The 15,521-nt window shown below is 60.2% G+C and overlaps 1 protein-coding gene across 6 annotated transcripts in view; it reads right to left on the reverse strand.

The window, feature by feature from the left end:
- Positions 1-15,521, reverse strand: part of KIF21B (kinesin family member 21B) — an 85,438-nt gene that overhangs the window by 25,944 nt on the left and 43,973 nt on the right. For all 6 annotated transcript variants that reach the window (XR_006276457.1, XR_006276456.1, XR_005289847.2 and 3 more), the window contains exons 4-18: positions 12,501-12,650; positions 10,638-10,772; positions 10,261-10,416; positions 9,811-9,926; positions 8,862-9,057; positions 7,294-7,483; positions 7,073-7,136; positions 5,681-5,902; positions 5,152-5,227; positions 4,465-4,564; positions 3,804-3,995; positions 2,599-2,798; positions 2,347-2,454; positions 1,071-1,139; positions 67-296 (exon numbers count right to left, since the gene is read on the reverse strand). Coding sequence is in view for 2 of the 6 variants with exons in the window: in XM_038379874.2 (XP_038235802.1) it covers positions 67-296; positions 1,071-1,139; positions 2,347-2,454; positions 2,599-2,798; positions 3,804-3,995; positions 4,465-4,564; positions 5,152-5,227; positions 5,681-5,902; positions 7,073-7,136; positions 7,294-7,483; positions 8,862-9,057; positions 9,811-9,926; positions 10,261-10,416; positions 10,638-10,772; positions 12,501-12,650 (2,204 nt within the window). In the remaining 4 variants the exon portion in view is untranslated. The remainder of the gene's footprint in view (positions 1-66; positions 297-1,070; positions 1,140-2,346; positions 2,455-2,598; positions 2,799-3,803; positions 3,996-4,464; positions 4,565-5,151; positions 5,228-5,680; positions 5,903-7,072; positions 7,137-7,293; positions 7,484-8,861; positions 9,058-9,810; positions 9,927-10,260; positions 10,417-10,637; positions 10,773-12,500; positions 12,651-15,521) is intronic.

Raw genomic sequence — 15,521 nt, forward strand, 5'->3', positions numbered from 1 at the left:
CGGGGCCTGAGGACCAAGCAGGGAACGAGGTGGCGGAGGACATGGATTTGGAAGCGCTGGTCTGACCTGATGGGCCGAGCCCCATTCACGGAGGGCGAAGGGTCTCCCAGGAAGTGGTCGATTTTCCGGTTCCACTGGCGCACAATGCTGGAGACCGAGCGAGCGCCGGACTCCGGTTCCGAGGACGTGGTGCTGGCGGACACCTCTGCGCCCGAGTCCAGCATGGCCGGCTTCTGACTCAGCCTCCCAGAGACCCGGTCCGACATGGGCTTGGCCAGGCGGCGCAGAGCAGAGACCTGGGCGAGAGCAGTGCCTGACGGTTGGACCTTCTGGGGAACACCCGCAGGGGGCATCGCCCCCCCAGCCACCCCAGTGGCAGAGCGACTTCTCAGGTGGCAACCAACCCTTCTCAGGTGGCACAGTGAGCCTGGGAGCGGCTGAGCACCTTTCAAGAGAGCTGAGCCTATTTGGGCTGGGTGGAGGGCCGGTACCCTTGGATAGCAGTTTCCCAGAATGCATCAGGAGGGGCTGGGGACCCATCTGGCTTACGGACCCCGAGACGGGATCAAAGCACCGTCCCGTGAGCTGTACGGGTGCTGGGGCAGGAGGCAGCCTGGACGAGTCACCCAATCGACTCAGCTGCCAGGACCCAGGGGGGCTGATGTTGACTGGATCAGAGAAGGGCTAGCCCCAGGAAGGGAGAAGGGGGGCACAGCCTGTTGTGTACACTCCCACATGGCATGCAGAGAATTCCTCCTTCCTGACTCCAGATCAGCTGCCCCTGGAGGCAGGTGTACCCCTCTTCCCCCCGATCGCAGTCCTCTCCTGCCTGGTTATTCCTGGCCATAAAATGACCAGGCTCTGTGGGAAATCCAACCCACCCAGGGCCAGCGCCTTGGGAACAACCCAGCATTGGCTGAGTACGACCCACTGGGATGGCAGAGGAGACTGGAGAGGCCCCAGGCCCTGCCCTGCCAATGGCCCCATCCAGCAGCCAGGCCTCAGCGCCCATCTGGTCACAGCCGCGAGCAGCTCTCCAGACCCCCGCAGGCGCAGGGGCTGGCACTCACCTCCTGGGTTTTCCTTCGCAGGATGATCTCCTGCTGCCGCTTCTGAGACTCCAGCGCCCGGATTTGAAACTGCGCGGGAGAGAAGCCGAGCCTCAGACGAGTCCTGAGCGGGCGTGAACCGCTAAAGAGGAAGCCGGGCTCTGGGGTAGAACCCATGGCAGGAATGGGGGAAGGGGAGAGGACCCCAGGCTCCCATACCCCCTTGCTTGAGGCCAGCATGTGGGATGTTCTCAATGCAGGCCATGGGCCAGATTCTGTTCTCCCCAGCAGCGGTGTAAAACCTGGAACAACTGTGGCATTTGTACCTGCCCTGAGCAACAACCAGAGATGCAGGAGGAAACAATCACCTCCTCTGATCTTGGGGAGGAACCTGCCACCCCACCAAGTGCTGATCTCAGAGGATGGACGGACAGACCGACACATGGTGGGGGGAGCGGACGTGTTGTGCCTTCAGTAGGGGGAGGATGGGTGCCGGATGCTGTTTGAATCCCCAGACAGATGGTGGGGCGGCTGGCTTCACAGACCCTCCCTTGACGCAGATTCAACCTGCAAGCCTTGGCACGCCAGTGGCCCATCACAGGCTCCGAGCGAAGCGGGCCAAGCCGGGCACTAATCCCAGGGGCCGGGCACACAGGAGAGCTCTAGCGCCCCGTCGAGCAGAGGCAGGGCAGGGCTGAACACGGAACGTCCTTGATGCAGGAGATGGCCGGATTCGCATCTCCGCGGCAGCGGTGTAAATCTGGAGCGGCTCCGCTAACATCAATGCAGTTACTCCAGATTTACAACCAGCGTAATGGAGGGTGGAATCTAGTCCTCTGCCGGTACAGTGCTTGCTCCAGATTTCCTAGCGCCTTGCTCAGCCATCCCCGCGGCTCAGCCCAGCTTTCCAAGGCTCCCCTGCTGCCCCCACATCCCAAATGGCCCCACCCCCTGGCTCAGCCCTGCCTGATCACAGGGGCACCCCTGTCCCCTCCCCACCCTGCGTCAGGGGTTCTGGGTGCAGGCTGGCTCACACAGGTATAACTGCTCCCCTGTGCACAGGGAAGGGGACCTGACGCATCAAGCAATAACAAGGGCTCTCCAGCACCCTCCCCATCCGGCCCCAAGGAGCCTGGCTTGGGGCATCTCCCCAGGAAGGGCCCGGACCCCTTGGAGAACCCGCATTCCCCGCCACGCCCCGGCCAGCTGCTGTGGGAGCTCAGAGCCGAGCGAGGGGCGCAGGCCCCAGCCAGAGCTGCCCTGCCTGCAGAGCCCTGGCGAGGAGCTGGGCTCTCACCTCCTGCCTGCGCTGCTCCTTCTTCAGCTGGGCAACCTCCCGGTTCCGCTTGGTCTCCACCAGCTGCCTTCGTTGCTGCTCCTCCCGCATCTGCTTCATCAGTGCCACCTGTGGGCCCCCCCAACATCCCACATCCAGCCTAAGGAGCGTGCCCAAGGGGCCGTGCCCATCCACCGCCCCGCCCAAGCGCGGAGAGCTGGCACAAGCGGGCCATGCCCCTCCACCCCCCTCCTCCTCTGGCCAGCCAGGTACCTTCGCCTTCTTCATCTCCGCCACCTCGGCCTGCAGCTTCTTGAGCTCCCGCTCATAGCGCGACTGGTTCTTGAGCAGGCGAGCGTGTTCCTTCTGGGCCGCCTGCAGCTTCTGCAGGTCCCGGTTCATCTCCTTCAACCGCTTCTCGTAGTCTGCCTTGATCTTGTTGGCCTTCTCCTCTGTGTAGCATTCCATGGTGCCTGGAGAGGATGGCGCAGGGAAGCTGAGAGCTGAACCCCTCATGCGCCATCCCACCCAGCTGCCCCCTGGATCCACCAGGCCCTGAGGGAAAGCACCCCCATTGCAGGGTGCTTTAGATTAACCCTTGGCCTCCAGGGACAAGCCTGCCTGGTGCAGCAGCTCAGGAGATGTTCAATGGCTGAGTAGCCCAGACCAGTCATGGCCCGCAAGCCAGAACCATGGGACTATTTAAGACCAATAATCCTGGCAGCAGAGCAATGCCAGGCATGTGCCAGGGATGGCACCACTCCAGGGACTGGGCATACACTGTTCTCCTCCAGGCAGCCATTGCTGTTCCACCCCAGAGAGGGACGCTGCTGAGATGAGTTTGGTGGGACTCAGCTGAGAGCAGGTGTCTCAATCACTACAGTCTCAGTTATAGCATCAGCTACCCCCCTCGGGGAAGATGCCCAGGACTGAAAAGCCCCTGGAGACCGAGCTCTTTGCATGGGCAGGGTACACTGCTGCTCCTGCATTGGGGAGCCAGTTTCCTCACTGGGAGGAAGTCAGGAGCAGCTGGGAGATCTGGGCTCTACAGCCAGCTTGCCCACAGATGCCAGATGGCTTTGGGCACAGCTCTCTGCCTGGGCCTGTCTCGCAACGGGGCAGAGCTCATTAACAAATGTCAGAGCTTGGAGCTCCTCCGAGGGAAGGTGCTGGGGAAGAGACTTTCCACGGGCCCTACTCCCACTGTCTCTCCACGGCCAGCGGGCTGCCCAGCCCTGATCAAGAGGCTGGACAAGTGGCACGCTGCCAGGGGACCATGGAGAGGGATCAGTCCCACGAGGTGGGAAGCCAGCGGTAATCGCTGGGGAATGCAAGCGGGGCATGGAATGGAGTGGGGAGCGGCCCCAGTTTGGGTCTCATTGGGCGCCGGGAGAACCCCAGGGGTCTCCTGCCAGCGCGGGCTCAGAGCGCCCGTGTGGTGGGGTGAGCCGGCGAGGTGGAAGGGGCGCTGCCCGTACTGAGGTTCTGCAGCACCCGGTCCCTCTCCAGCTGGGTGTCACGGATCTTGTTCTGCAGCAGGATCAACTTCTCCTCGTACTGGTGCTTGAGGGTCTGCAGGCGTCGCTGGCTGTTCTCCAGCTCGTCAATCAGCTTCTGCTTGATCTCGATCTCGCAGGTCAGGTCAGCCAAGTCAGCCTGGAAATTCACCACTAGAGGTGGGAAGAGAGTCAGTCAGCCAGGCAACCCCAGGGAGGTCAGGGGGAGAGCGCCAGGGAGCCCTGGGCTGGCCTGGAAACAGGAGGGGCAGTGCCTGGCTCATGGGTCCCCTGTGGACTCTGGCATTGCAGGGGGAAAGGAGGCAGACGAGACAGGACTCAGAGGGGACGGCATCTCGCTCCTGCGGTCTTAGCCCAGCCAGGGTACCTGGAGGCGAATGCGGGGGCTGAGCTGGGAAGGGGCACCGCTTGGCAGCCAGGCCTGTGCCACTGAGCACCAGCTGAGCAGGCCCACCTCAGCACCCCGACTGGCACCTCGTGCACCTCCAGCCAAGACCTGCCCAGCTCACCCTGCAGGCCCACTGCAGCCCCCTACCACCTCCCCAAAGGGGGCATTGGCCCTGAGTCACTGCAGACGCCCCCAGCCCGAGCCTAAAGCCGGGCGCCGTGCTCTCCAAGTTACCCTTCTCCTCAACATCGGAGTCCGAGTCCACCAGGCTCTCCTCACTGCCCGAATCCTCGTCCTCATCCTCACAGCCACTCTCCTCCCGCTCCTCCTCCTCCTGGGAAACAAGCGCAGGGTTAGGGCAGAGATCAGGAGCCTTCGGCCCCTCTCCATCCGTCAACCCCCAAACGTGGGTGAATTAAAGCTATTGCCTCAGAAACCAGTGCCAGGCAGAGCAGGAAAGAGGGTCAGGGGCAGGGCTGATCTCGCACCATTCAGGATGTGGGGTGTGCAAAGGGAGGGGGCCATGTCTGAGGAGCTCCCCCCACCCTCCCCGCTGAGACGGCAGCTGAATACGAAGGGCCTGATGGGGCAGAGGGGACAAAACCCAGCTGCGCGGAAAGCCCTGTGGCTAGTTGCCCTGCCCCAATGTTGCCAGTGTGTCAGATGGCACAGGGCACTGCCAGGGGGCAGAGGGGATGGTCTTACCCGCCATCCTCGGACCGTGCCCAGCCCCCACTCCCCACACATAGGTAGGGCCAAACAGCAGCCAACTGAGTGCCCTATGGGGGTGTGGTCATGGACTCTGCCCCTGCCTCCCGGACACAGCTGCCCCAAGTGCCAGCGAGGCACAGAGAAGGCTGTTGCCGTTCTGGCTAGCAATGGGGCTCCCACCCCCCACTCCACAGAGGAAGCCTCCCTCACCTCCTCATTCTCGTCCGTCTCCTCCCCGTTCTCCTGCTGCAGCTTTGGCCTCTTCTTAAAGGCCTCCTTCTCCGGGCTGCCAGGAAGAGAAGGGATGAGCCCTGGTGACGGGGGAGCCCTAGCACATGGTCCCCTTAGAATATACACCCCCAACATCCTCCATCTCAGAGTCCTTCATGAACCCAGCCCTCCGGAGAAACAGGCCAGGCAGTGTTAACAGATGGGGAGACTGAGGCACAAGGAGGGGAAGGGACTCACCCAAGGTCATGTAGCACATCAGAGGCAGAACTGAGAAAAGAACCCAGGAGTCCTGATTCTCTGCTGTATGGTTTTGGCTTCCCCTAGGGATGGGGGAGCAGGATGTCTGGACCAGCAGGGCTGATGGGGGCTAGAGGGTGCCAGGGCTGGAAGCCCAGGGAGAAGTAGGCACCCCAATAACTATGGTCCGGCCATAACAACAACGAGCCAGGTGTGGGAGCACCCAGACCAGCCCCCCATCTGCGCCCCCAGCCAGGGTGTTGGCCCTCACCTCTTCCTCCGTTGCCTGGTCTCCTTCTTCAGCCGCTCCAGGTCCTGCTTGGCCCGCCGAAGAACTTCGGTGGCCTCTGCCTCCATGGAGACCACAGGGCTGCTGAGCGCCCCCAGGCCTGGCCCTGGAGACGAGCCCAGGGAGCATGGGGGCCTGGAGGAGACCCGTGACAGATTGCGGCGGAGCGACTCGTTCATGGCTTCACTCTCCAAGAGCTTTGTCCTGGGGACCGGAGGGGCTTTTGATTATGGAGATCTGACACCCTAGGCAGATGTCCAAGCACCCGGGGGAAAAGACACCCCCCCCAACCTCTAAGGAGGGGTGACCGGGAGAGTGCGTGTCTGGAACCTAACTTCCCTTGCTCAGCTCGGTCCAAGGGGCTCAGGGCTCCGCTCCTAGGGAGGGGTGCTACAGAAGGGCCACCACTAACCATCCTCATGCCTCTCATGAGAGCAAAGAGTCACATCAGATTCCACTTCCCGGATTTAGTGCCTTCACTTGGATGGCAATACAGCCCAGACCACGTCACAAAGGCGTCTCAGCCCAGGGTCCGGGGCTTCCCATCAGGCCTGAACTCTAACGGGAGAGAAGCAACCCAGGCCGACAGCCAGGTCTCAACAGCAACGGTGATATGCCGCCATAGCAGCCTAAGGGTTAACCTTCAGCCGCTGGGCTAGACACGGTGGGGCACCTCTGCTTTCTAGCATTACGGACAGGGGTCTGCATCCTCAGTGGGAGGGGGGTAAATCGGCATTGCTCCATAGACCCCAGTGGGGCAATGCTGATTTTACACCAGCTGAGAATCTGGCACAGAATGAGCGAGGGGATTCCTATCTCTGGGGCCGTCAGTTTCTCTGGCACGAAATCCACATTTATGAACAACACTAGCTATCAGACTGCATTTCAATGTACCCCTTGGAGGCATTTAAGTCTGGATCAGCCAAGGCTCCAGAGAAGGCTTGGGAGCAAGGCGGCTGGACAGAACACCCTACAGGATGGATTGTGGGGTTTTTATTTATATTTCAGCAGCACCGAGAGACTAGATCAGGACCCTGTTGTGCCAGGTGCTGCAAGCACCCGTGAGACAGTCACTGCCCCAAAGCGCTGACAATCTAAATGGTCACGTCAGACCAATGGCAAGAGAGGGGGGAAGTGACTTGCCCATGATCACCCAAGGTCATTGGCAGAGCTGCGATATCAGCCTACTATTTGAACTCAGTGCCCACGACATCAGTCACCCAGCCGAGAGCGGCAGAGCCAAGGAGGGAATCTGGGCCTCCCAGGTCAGCGTCCCCCTGCTAGCCCGTGCTGCCCCTTTGCAGGTCCTCTCGAGCTGCACACAATACGCAGCCCCCTGGATGGGCGGAAGGAGAGAACGTGGCTCGCACCCACCTGAGCACCTCGATCTCCCGGATGTAGTTCTGGATCAGGGCGCCAATGGCCTCATTGCCGTCACCTGGAGTGACAGAATTAGGATCACAGACTAAATCAGAAACACCTAGGAACTGGGGTGCCACTTAGCCACCCTGAGCTCTGGGGTGGCTGTAATTTTCATGGTACCGGTCCGTATTCCCCATCCCACATACATGTCCTCCAGGGGTGTCGATTCTCACCTGCCTTGGCCAGTATCAAATTGGCCTCCTGGCTCATCAGGTGGGTGACCCGGCTGTTGATGGCATCTATGGCCTCCTGCATGGCCTTCACCCTCATGCGCAAGGTGGCGTTCTCCTTCTGGAGCATGGTGTTTTCATGGAACAAGTCGCTGTAGCCTTCGGAGCCGTCCTCCCCGATCACACGCTTGCCCTTGGGGGAGAGGAGAAGGCAAGATGCAGAGAGGGCAAAGCCACAGCATCCATCAGCACTGGCCGAACCCAGCCGGTCATGCACTCAATGTCTCCGCACAGAGGAAGATGGGTAGGGTGATCCTACATTCCCGTTTTGGTTGGGACAAATCCCTTTTTTAAGGCATGTCCCGGGTGACCCGACTTTTTTGGCAAAAGTGGGCATTTGTCTCCTAGAGCAAACGGGACACTCACTTTTTTCAAGAAAGTGGGGTGAAGAGGAACGTGGGGAAGGAAGGGGGGGCTCGAGCCAGGCCTGCAGGGTGTTCCGTTTTCCCTTTGGGAAATGTGGTCCCCTTAAAGATGGGTCATAGCAAGAGGAGAAGGGAAAACGCAGAAAATCAAAAAATGGCAGGCGTGCCCGTGGGGAGGCCGTGTTTAGGGGATGGCAGAAACGGGGAGCAGCTGACATGCTGTCAATGCCTTTTACAGCTAAGGTACTGATCTGAGCCCCATGACGGCAGGATCTGAGCACCTCCCAGTTTCATGCATTTACCCTCATGCACCCCCAGGGGGCAGGGCAGTGCTCTTACCCCCGTTGGGCAGATGGGGATTGAGGCCCTGAGGCTAAGTGAGTTGCCCAAGGTCACACAGGGAGTCTGTGCTAGAGCAAGGACTTGAACACAGGGCTCCCAAGTCCCAAGCCAGCATCATGACCACTGGGCCATCCTTCCTCTCAGACTGGTGAAATACATGACTCAGCTCAATAGCAACCCTTGGCTGCCTAAGGGCTGGTGCTCATGGGAAACCAGCCCGGACAAGCTCAGCACGAAGCAGGATATCCGATATGCCACATGGGACAGGGATATAAAGCAGGAGGTGCCTTCCCAGCTCCAAAAGATACCCTGAAGCCTTCTCTCTGTTCATAGCATGACGTACAGCCCTTTAACAGCCTACCTCACCATAGCCCCTTGCAGTCTACCCACAAACTACAGCGTCACTGAAACTCGGCCATCTCTGGGGTGGAGCCCAGTGCCACAGCATATACCACACCCAGCAGACGTGTAGCTGTACACACACCATGGGGCCAGGTCTGTGCAGGGAAGGCAGGAATACTTTCCCCACACCATTCAAGGCTGTGTTGGTGCAGCTGGGATTTGAACCTGTGATGGCGAAGAGTCCAGGTGTTTCTATCATATCCAGGCTTTGTACATGCAAGTAGATCTCCCTCTAGCAGCCAGCCCCAGCAACTGGAAAAGCCTGCCACAAACCCAGTTAGGGGAGTTAGTCCATTAACCCAAGCAGCAGGAGCTGGCGCGGAAGGTCCTGGGTTCGATCCACGCCGGTGACCTGAGTGGGCCATACATGCGCGAGGCTTCGCCCGCTCAGCTGCCCCTTACCGCCTTGTACTCCATGAGCTCCATCTGGAGGCGGGCGATCTCGGCCCGCAGGGCGCTGATCTGTTGGCTGGTTTTGTCCTGGTTCACCACCACCTTGTTCTTGATGTTGCGAGCCCGGTTGGCATACTTGAGCGTGTTCAAGGTCTCCATGAAGTCCCGGTCAGAGGGGCTGATGCAGGCGATCATGATGGTTTGGCTGGGGAGGACGGAGAGCCAGCGGGGTCAACCAGAGCCGCCATCAAACAATGCAACGGCTGGGCCACGTCAGATCAGCCAAACCCCTGGCACGTGGGGGCCCATTGGCAGCTCCAGCCACAACCCCTGTTGGCCTTTATTTACTTTATAACCGGGGTGCGATCGGCGTCCAGGCCCTGCCTTGGGTCCCTTCCACCCTGGGCCAGCACAGGCTGTGAGTGTGGCTAACGCAGCAGTCTGCTTCGTGCTGGCAAAAGTGTTGGCCTCCCCAGCTCATTACAAAGTGATGTTCAGGGAGTCGCCACCCAGGGCAGCCCATGGCAGGGCATCCAGGGCATCGCTGAGGCAGGAAGAATTAGAGCAATCCCGTGCTGGGAAACTCAGCTGCCAAGTCCCGGATCACGAAGGGCTCAGATACATTTTGCAAGAGCTAATTCCGCGAAAGCTGCCTAATTGCGTCTGGGGCTCGGGACTGAGAGAGCAGAGATAAATATACTGGAAAAGTCGCCACGGAGACACCACCGGACCCTTGGCAATGCGCCACCTCAGGAAACGCACACAGCATTTCAGATCCATCCCCAAGCCCGAGCGGCCCTCCAGTTACTCGGAGATCTCCCAACCCCTCAGATGACACACCCAGGGTGCAGACCCCAGACCCAGCAAGGGTACAGCTCTTCCATTCTGGGTCACGCACACCCAGCCGAAGTGGACACCCGCTGGGTGACCCCACGCCCTGGCTCAGGGTGCCTGGTACCTGTTCCCCCCAAGGGAGTCCTGGAGGAGCCGGGTCAGTTTGGAGTCTCGGTAGGGTACGTGCACGGCTTTCTTGCTCTGGTCTCCAAGGGCGCTTATGACGTTTCCCAGCGCCAGCTGACAACGAAACAGAAGGGCCTGAGTTCTCGCACCATGCTGGGGAGGGCCCTTCCCAGGGGAAAACAAAGCTCAGGGTGATCGGAGCCACCTCTTTCCGGGGAGCCGGGGGCTCTGGACCAGATGCACTTGTAGCTATATCAGCCAGACAGTGTGCTGCCCCTCTCCTGCCTCCATGTTATTCCCGAGGCCCCAGATCCAGGAATCTACCCCTATTAGGGACGGCGCTGGGTAGCGCAGCTAGTGACTGAACCAGGACTCAGCACGACCCCCCGGCAGCCCCTTTATATCCACTGCAGCCCGTCCCGGCCTCCTCCGCCCGCTAAGCGTCTACCAGGCCGCAGTTGATGGAGATGCCCTCCTTGGCTCTCTCGCCTGTGGCTCCCGTCCGCTTCAGCCTCTCCGAGCCGGCCAGGTCCACAAAGTGGAACTTGGCGGTGAGGGTCTCGTACTCGCCGGTGGCCTGGGATCCCTCGGGAAGGCCGGTCACCTGGCAAGCAGACACGCCGCAGCGTCAGCGCGTTTCACGTGGGAACGGGGCATTATCCCTCTGCGCCGATAGCTCCCAACCCGCCCCCGCTCCGAGCATCCCGCTGTGGCTCCTCTTCCAGCCAGCACAGCAGGGAGACACAGGAGCTAGCCTGACAGCGGCACACGCCTGCCATGCTGTGGGGCGAAGGGAGCGCCCCTGCCCCTCTGGCGCAGCCTCACCAGGTCCGGCCGGGCACAGACTCTCATCTGGCACAAGTGGATGGTGAAGATGGCGTGGGAGCGGGAGCTCTGGACATTCATCTGGGTGCTGGCGGTTGTGCGGGACAGAGCTCCCTGCTTCAGGCACTGGATCAGCTGCAACGGCAAGGAAAGGGTTAAAAGGAAATGTCCACCCCATCCTGCTGGGAGGGGGCACGATGCCAGAGTAGGGAGGGCGCCCTAGGTCAAGGGGCCATAGTCACCCTGGGATGCGGGCAATCGAGCCCCTGCTTGGCATGCAGGCCCAGGTGCCCGGGCCCTGCACTGGGAGATCCCTGCCCATGGCCACAGGGAACAAGGGAGCAGGCGCTGCAGGGAGACCCCAGAACAGCCCCGCTCACGAGTTATCAGGAAAGCCAAACCCCAGGCTAGAGCGGAGGCTCACTCAGGGTCTGTGTGCTCAGAGAAGGGATTGGGAATCCGCCCATGCACAGCCACGGCGAGTAACGTAACACTCTACAGATCGAGGCCCCGGTGTGCTAGGTGCTGTACACACACAGTGAGAGCCAGCCCCAGCCCCAGCCCCATGGAGCTGACAGAGAAGGGACTTGCAAAGGTTACACAGCAGCAAGTGGCATGATGGGTAACAACCCAGCTCTCCCAGGGCCCAGCCCAGAGTCCTAATGGTCCACGCTGTCCCCCCATGATCTCTGCTGCACACATAGTGTCCGGGGGCAGCAGGGGAGGGTCTGACCTCCAGGTCCTGAGGGTCGTTTCTGCTATTCCCAGACGGCTGGGAGACGTTCCCGCTCACAGACAACGCACAGGGCAAGGGCTTCCCCAGGACCAACCCCCTCCATGCACTTGTGCCAGGAGATACCCGCTTGAGGAAGCAGGAGAGACGCATCCCGGTGTCACGCGCTCAGTCCTGCCTTTGGCACCTGACTCATGTCCCCTGGGACCAGAGCCTCCTGCAGCGATGCCTGGTTAACTAATGGCTCTTACTGCCTGCTGGACGAGTGATTCCCTCGCCCCGGCGCTACAGGATGGGGGCTGTGGTCCCACCCCCCCTTCGCCCTAGGAAGCTGCTCCCATGGGAGACAGGTACCACATGCCAACAACACGGGGGGGGGGGCATGGGAGAGCTGGGCATGGAGCCCAGACTCCTGCCTTCGGGTAACAAAGGATGAGCATGTGAGCACTGAGGATGCCAGGGGACCGCTCTCCCTAGGCCCTGCACCACATGGCACAGAGGGGAGGAGCAGGGGGCTTGGAGAGAAGGAAGGATCCAAGCACACAGAGTGAAAGGGTGGGCAGTGGATTTAAAAAGCCTCCTTTCTGGGGGCTGGCAAGGAGAGGGTTAACCCTGACCAAGCTGGGTCCCCTCTTGCTGCAAGGGGGGCTGCTGAGTGTGGGGAAGAGGAGAGGGCTGGGATCGGCAGGGGGACAATTCACCTTCAAGGGGGGGCTAGTAGAGCAGGTGGGGGTGGAGGGAAAAATCCATTCACAGCCCATCCTCTGCCCCCCTCCCCCCAAACCAGGTTTGGGACAAGGGGGCACGGTCATAGGAAAATGCAAAGGGCTCACATCCTGGTGCGGTGCCCTCATGCCACCCAGGGGCACATCAGCTGGCCATGTGCACCCCACACCCCGAGCGTGGCTGCCCCAGGGCAGCAGTGGCCAGAGCCTCCCAAGGGCTGGCTAGGACAGCCTGCAGGAGAGCTTCCGCCCTGGGACTCTGGCAGGCTAGCGCCCGACTCCCCTTGTGGTCCCGGGGGCTCTGTCCCTCACAGCACCCGGCCCCCTCCATTCCGCCCATGCCTGCTCCCCGGCGATCCACAGCGACCGACCCCCTGCAGCAGCCAGGCCCCCGGCGTCGCCCACCTCGTCCTGGGAGTTGATGAGGCGGGAGGTGACGCCCGTGGTGTAGATGCTGCCATTGGCGTCCTCGTGGATTTTGATGTTGGACTTGCGGTGGCGGGAGTCGGGGTCCCGGGCGCTGTCGAACAGGTCCAGGATCTCCTCGTTGTAGAGCTGCAGGGGAGGGAGACACGGGAACAGGTTACTGGGGGGCATGGGGCCCGCTGCAGAGGCCAGCGCGTGGCTTCACAACTAATCTCCCGCCACTGCGGGGTGAACAGGGGCTGTGCTCAGACCCCTGGGGCTGTGCTGCACTGGAGGAGGGAGTATCCCAGAGAGTCCACGCAGACCGCCGCGAAACTCCCGTTGTCATTTGCCAGCGGGTCCCCGCTGGCTACTGGATCTGCTGGCCCCACACAGGCCGCTGCATGGACTAAGATACTCTAATGGCACCTGCTGGAACAGCTGGTAGAGCCCCCTGCTCTCTGGGGCTGCCCTGGCCGGTCGCATGCCAACCTTCCAGCCGGGAGCTTGCTTCAAGAAAGAACTGAAATCGATTTGGGAAGATTTGGCTGGCATTAGGCTCGGCGACGATCCCAGCTCAGGGGCTAGCGGGAAAGCACCGCCGAGCGGCTCTGAAGGTAAAGGCTAATTTGTTCCACTCTGGAGGAAGTTAGCTCCAGCCCAATAAAGCCTCCCCTCTAACGAGCCTGCCTGGAGAGGGCAGAGGTCCCAGGACAAGCTAGGAACACAGCAGTAACAGCAGCCGCCTGTCACCTTGCATGCTGGAGCTTTAATGGACCCACAATGTCACCCTCCAACGAGGGCACCTTTTATTCCAGCTGTGCATACCACGGCGCTGAGATGCAGCCACCTCTGGGGTGGAGGGTAGCCGTCAGCACACCCCACCGGGGGGAGAGGGACACTGAGGCAAACCAATTCCCACAGGGCCACGCTGCCCTGCTGGGTTTGCGGGGAGCGTGGGTGTTCAGCGCTGAGACAGCAAGCGCTATAGGCCAGCTGAGCCAGGCCCTGCAGGCGTCAGGCTGTTCTGGCAAAGCAGCCAAGCAGGCAGCTAACGAAGCCATCTGCTGCTGACTGGCTGCAGCTACACAGGAGCTGGTGGCGTGGCCTAGTGGCTAGAGAACTGGGCTAGGCCTCCAGAGACCTGGGTCTGGTCTGTTCCCAGCTCTGCCACTGACTTGCTGGGTGAGTGTCTTCCCCGCTCGGTGCCTCAGTTTGCCCATCTGTAAAATGGGGATCAAGATACCGATCTTCCTTCGTAAAGCGCCTTGAGCTCTCCCGAGGCAAAGCGCTAGAGACCAGCCGCCTCTAGATGATGCGACGGTAAAGCCTGAGCTCTGCCTACACTAGCGCCTTCGCGGTCACCGTGATTCTGCGGATCGCCTGGACCGAGCCAGGCTGGGCACAGCCCGCCAGGGGACTACGAACGAGCGACTCTGAAATAGACCAGAGGGGTTTGTCTGGAGGAAACTCCTGCCTCACGCTGGGACTGGATGCTTCAGAAGCCCAGACATCTGAGTCTCTGAAACTATTTAACAGGCAAACATATCCTGACCGGAAACTACACAGGACACAATAAACTCAGAACTCGGCAGGCAGCCCCCAGCTCTAGCACTGCCAGGATCATTAACCCTGGCAGTGCTGGAGTCTCAGCAGCCTCTGGGCTTGGTCAAAGCTTCTCTATAGCCAAGAAGCTAGCATCTGCCAGCCCTGCCGTCGGACGGGACGGCTTCTGGTGCTGTACCTACAGAGCCGCAGCAAGGCCAAGGAGAAGAGTTTTCAGATGTAGCTCCTCTTAGCCAAGGGGGGATGGTTCAGGCCATGTAAAGGGTCCACCGGCCACGGCGTTGGCCAAGTTCGCACATACTCTCCGCATGCCAGTGCAGTGGGGCCAGATCCTCAGCCAGCGTCAATCAGACATAGCTTCATTGAAGTCAGTGGAGTTACCCCGGCCCGTAAACTCTAACAGGGCGTTCCCAAAAGGGATGTTGCTGGGAGGAAGGGGATAGGGCAAAGGGAAATGTAGGCTGAATAGCAGGAGGTTCCCTGACAGTAAGATCTACTGTGGCAACGTAACCGGTGGGAGTCCCAGCACCCTGTGGCGTTCACAAGCTGGCCCAGCCTGGCTCTGGGGAAGATGCTACAGGAGGCAACCCTGCAGCAGCAGGAAGCAAGGGCTAGATGGGATCTCACAGGGTTCACTGAAGCACTTGTGTCTGATCCTATAGCTCATGCCCGGGGCTGGGCAGTCACACAACACTGCGGGCAGAGGGGCACTCCCAGCCATGCTGTCCTGCTGGCGTACTGAACGAGAAGCAGGGTTAATCACCACTCGGAATAGCCTCGCCCCGACAAAGGGATTTCAAAGGAGAGGACAATGAGCAGGAAGGCCTCCCGCATCCTGCTTCCATGCCAGGTCACGGGTGCTCACAGAAGAGCCAAAGCCCTGCCAAGGCTAAAGATCTTTGGGAACACGGTCATGCTTCCCACTTCTTCAGAGCTGGGGCAGAAGAGATGAGGAGAGCGTCATGGAAGGGAAGGTTTCCTAAGCTGCAATATGGGGTAACTTACCCAACCAGGTACAGGGGTATGAAGACATATGGGTCTCAAGTCTTTGCCCAGATGGAGAAAATGGAGCTCAGACTTTCTAGGGGAACTCTGTGCTCTAGTGGTTTGGGCCTGATCATCTGGAGATGTGCAATCCACTTCTGGTTCTGACCCAGGCTCGCCTGATCTTTGGCAAGTCACTATCTGTACCTCCATTGTAAAATGGACCATTGGTATTTATCTAATTCATCAAGGTGTTGTGAAGCCCACGAAAATACGCCTCTGAAGGGATAGATATACAAGGATCATTGAGGGCACGGAATGTCAGCAGTGGGATTAGAACTCAGGACCTCCCTGCTCCCAGTCTTTCAGTCCTTTCTAGGCTAGGTACACAGCAGATGCTTTCTCCTCTACACTTTTCCAACAGAAGAGGCATTTCTATGTTGGAGTGTGACTAGTTTTCAGATCACTTGA

Source organism: Dermochelys coriacea, chromosome 21 (assembly GCF_009764565.3).
Source record: "Dermochelys coriacea isolate rDerCor1 chromosome 21, rDerCor1.pri.v4, whole genome shotgun sequence".
Taxonomy (NCBI): domain Eukaryota; kingdom Metazoa; phylum Chordata; order Testudines; family Dermochelyidae; genus Dermochelys; species Dermochelys coriacea.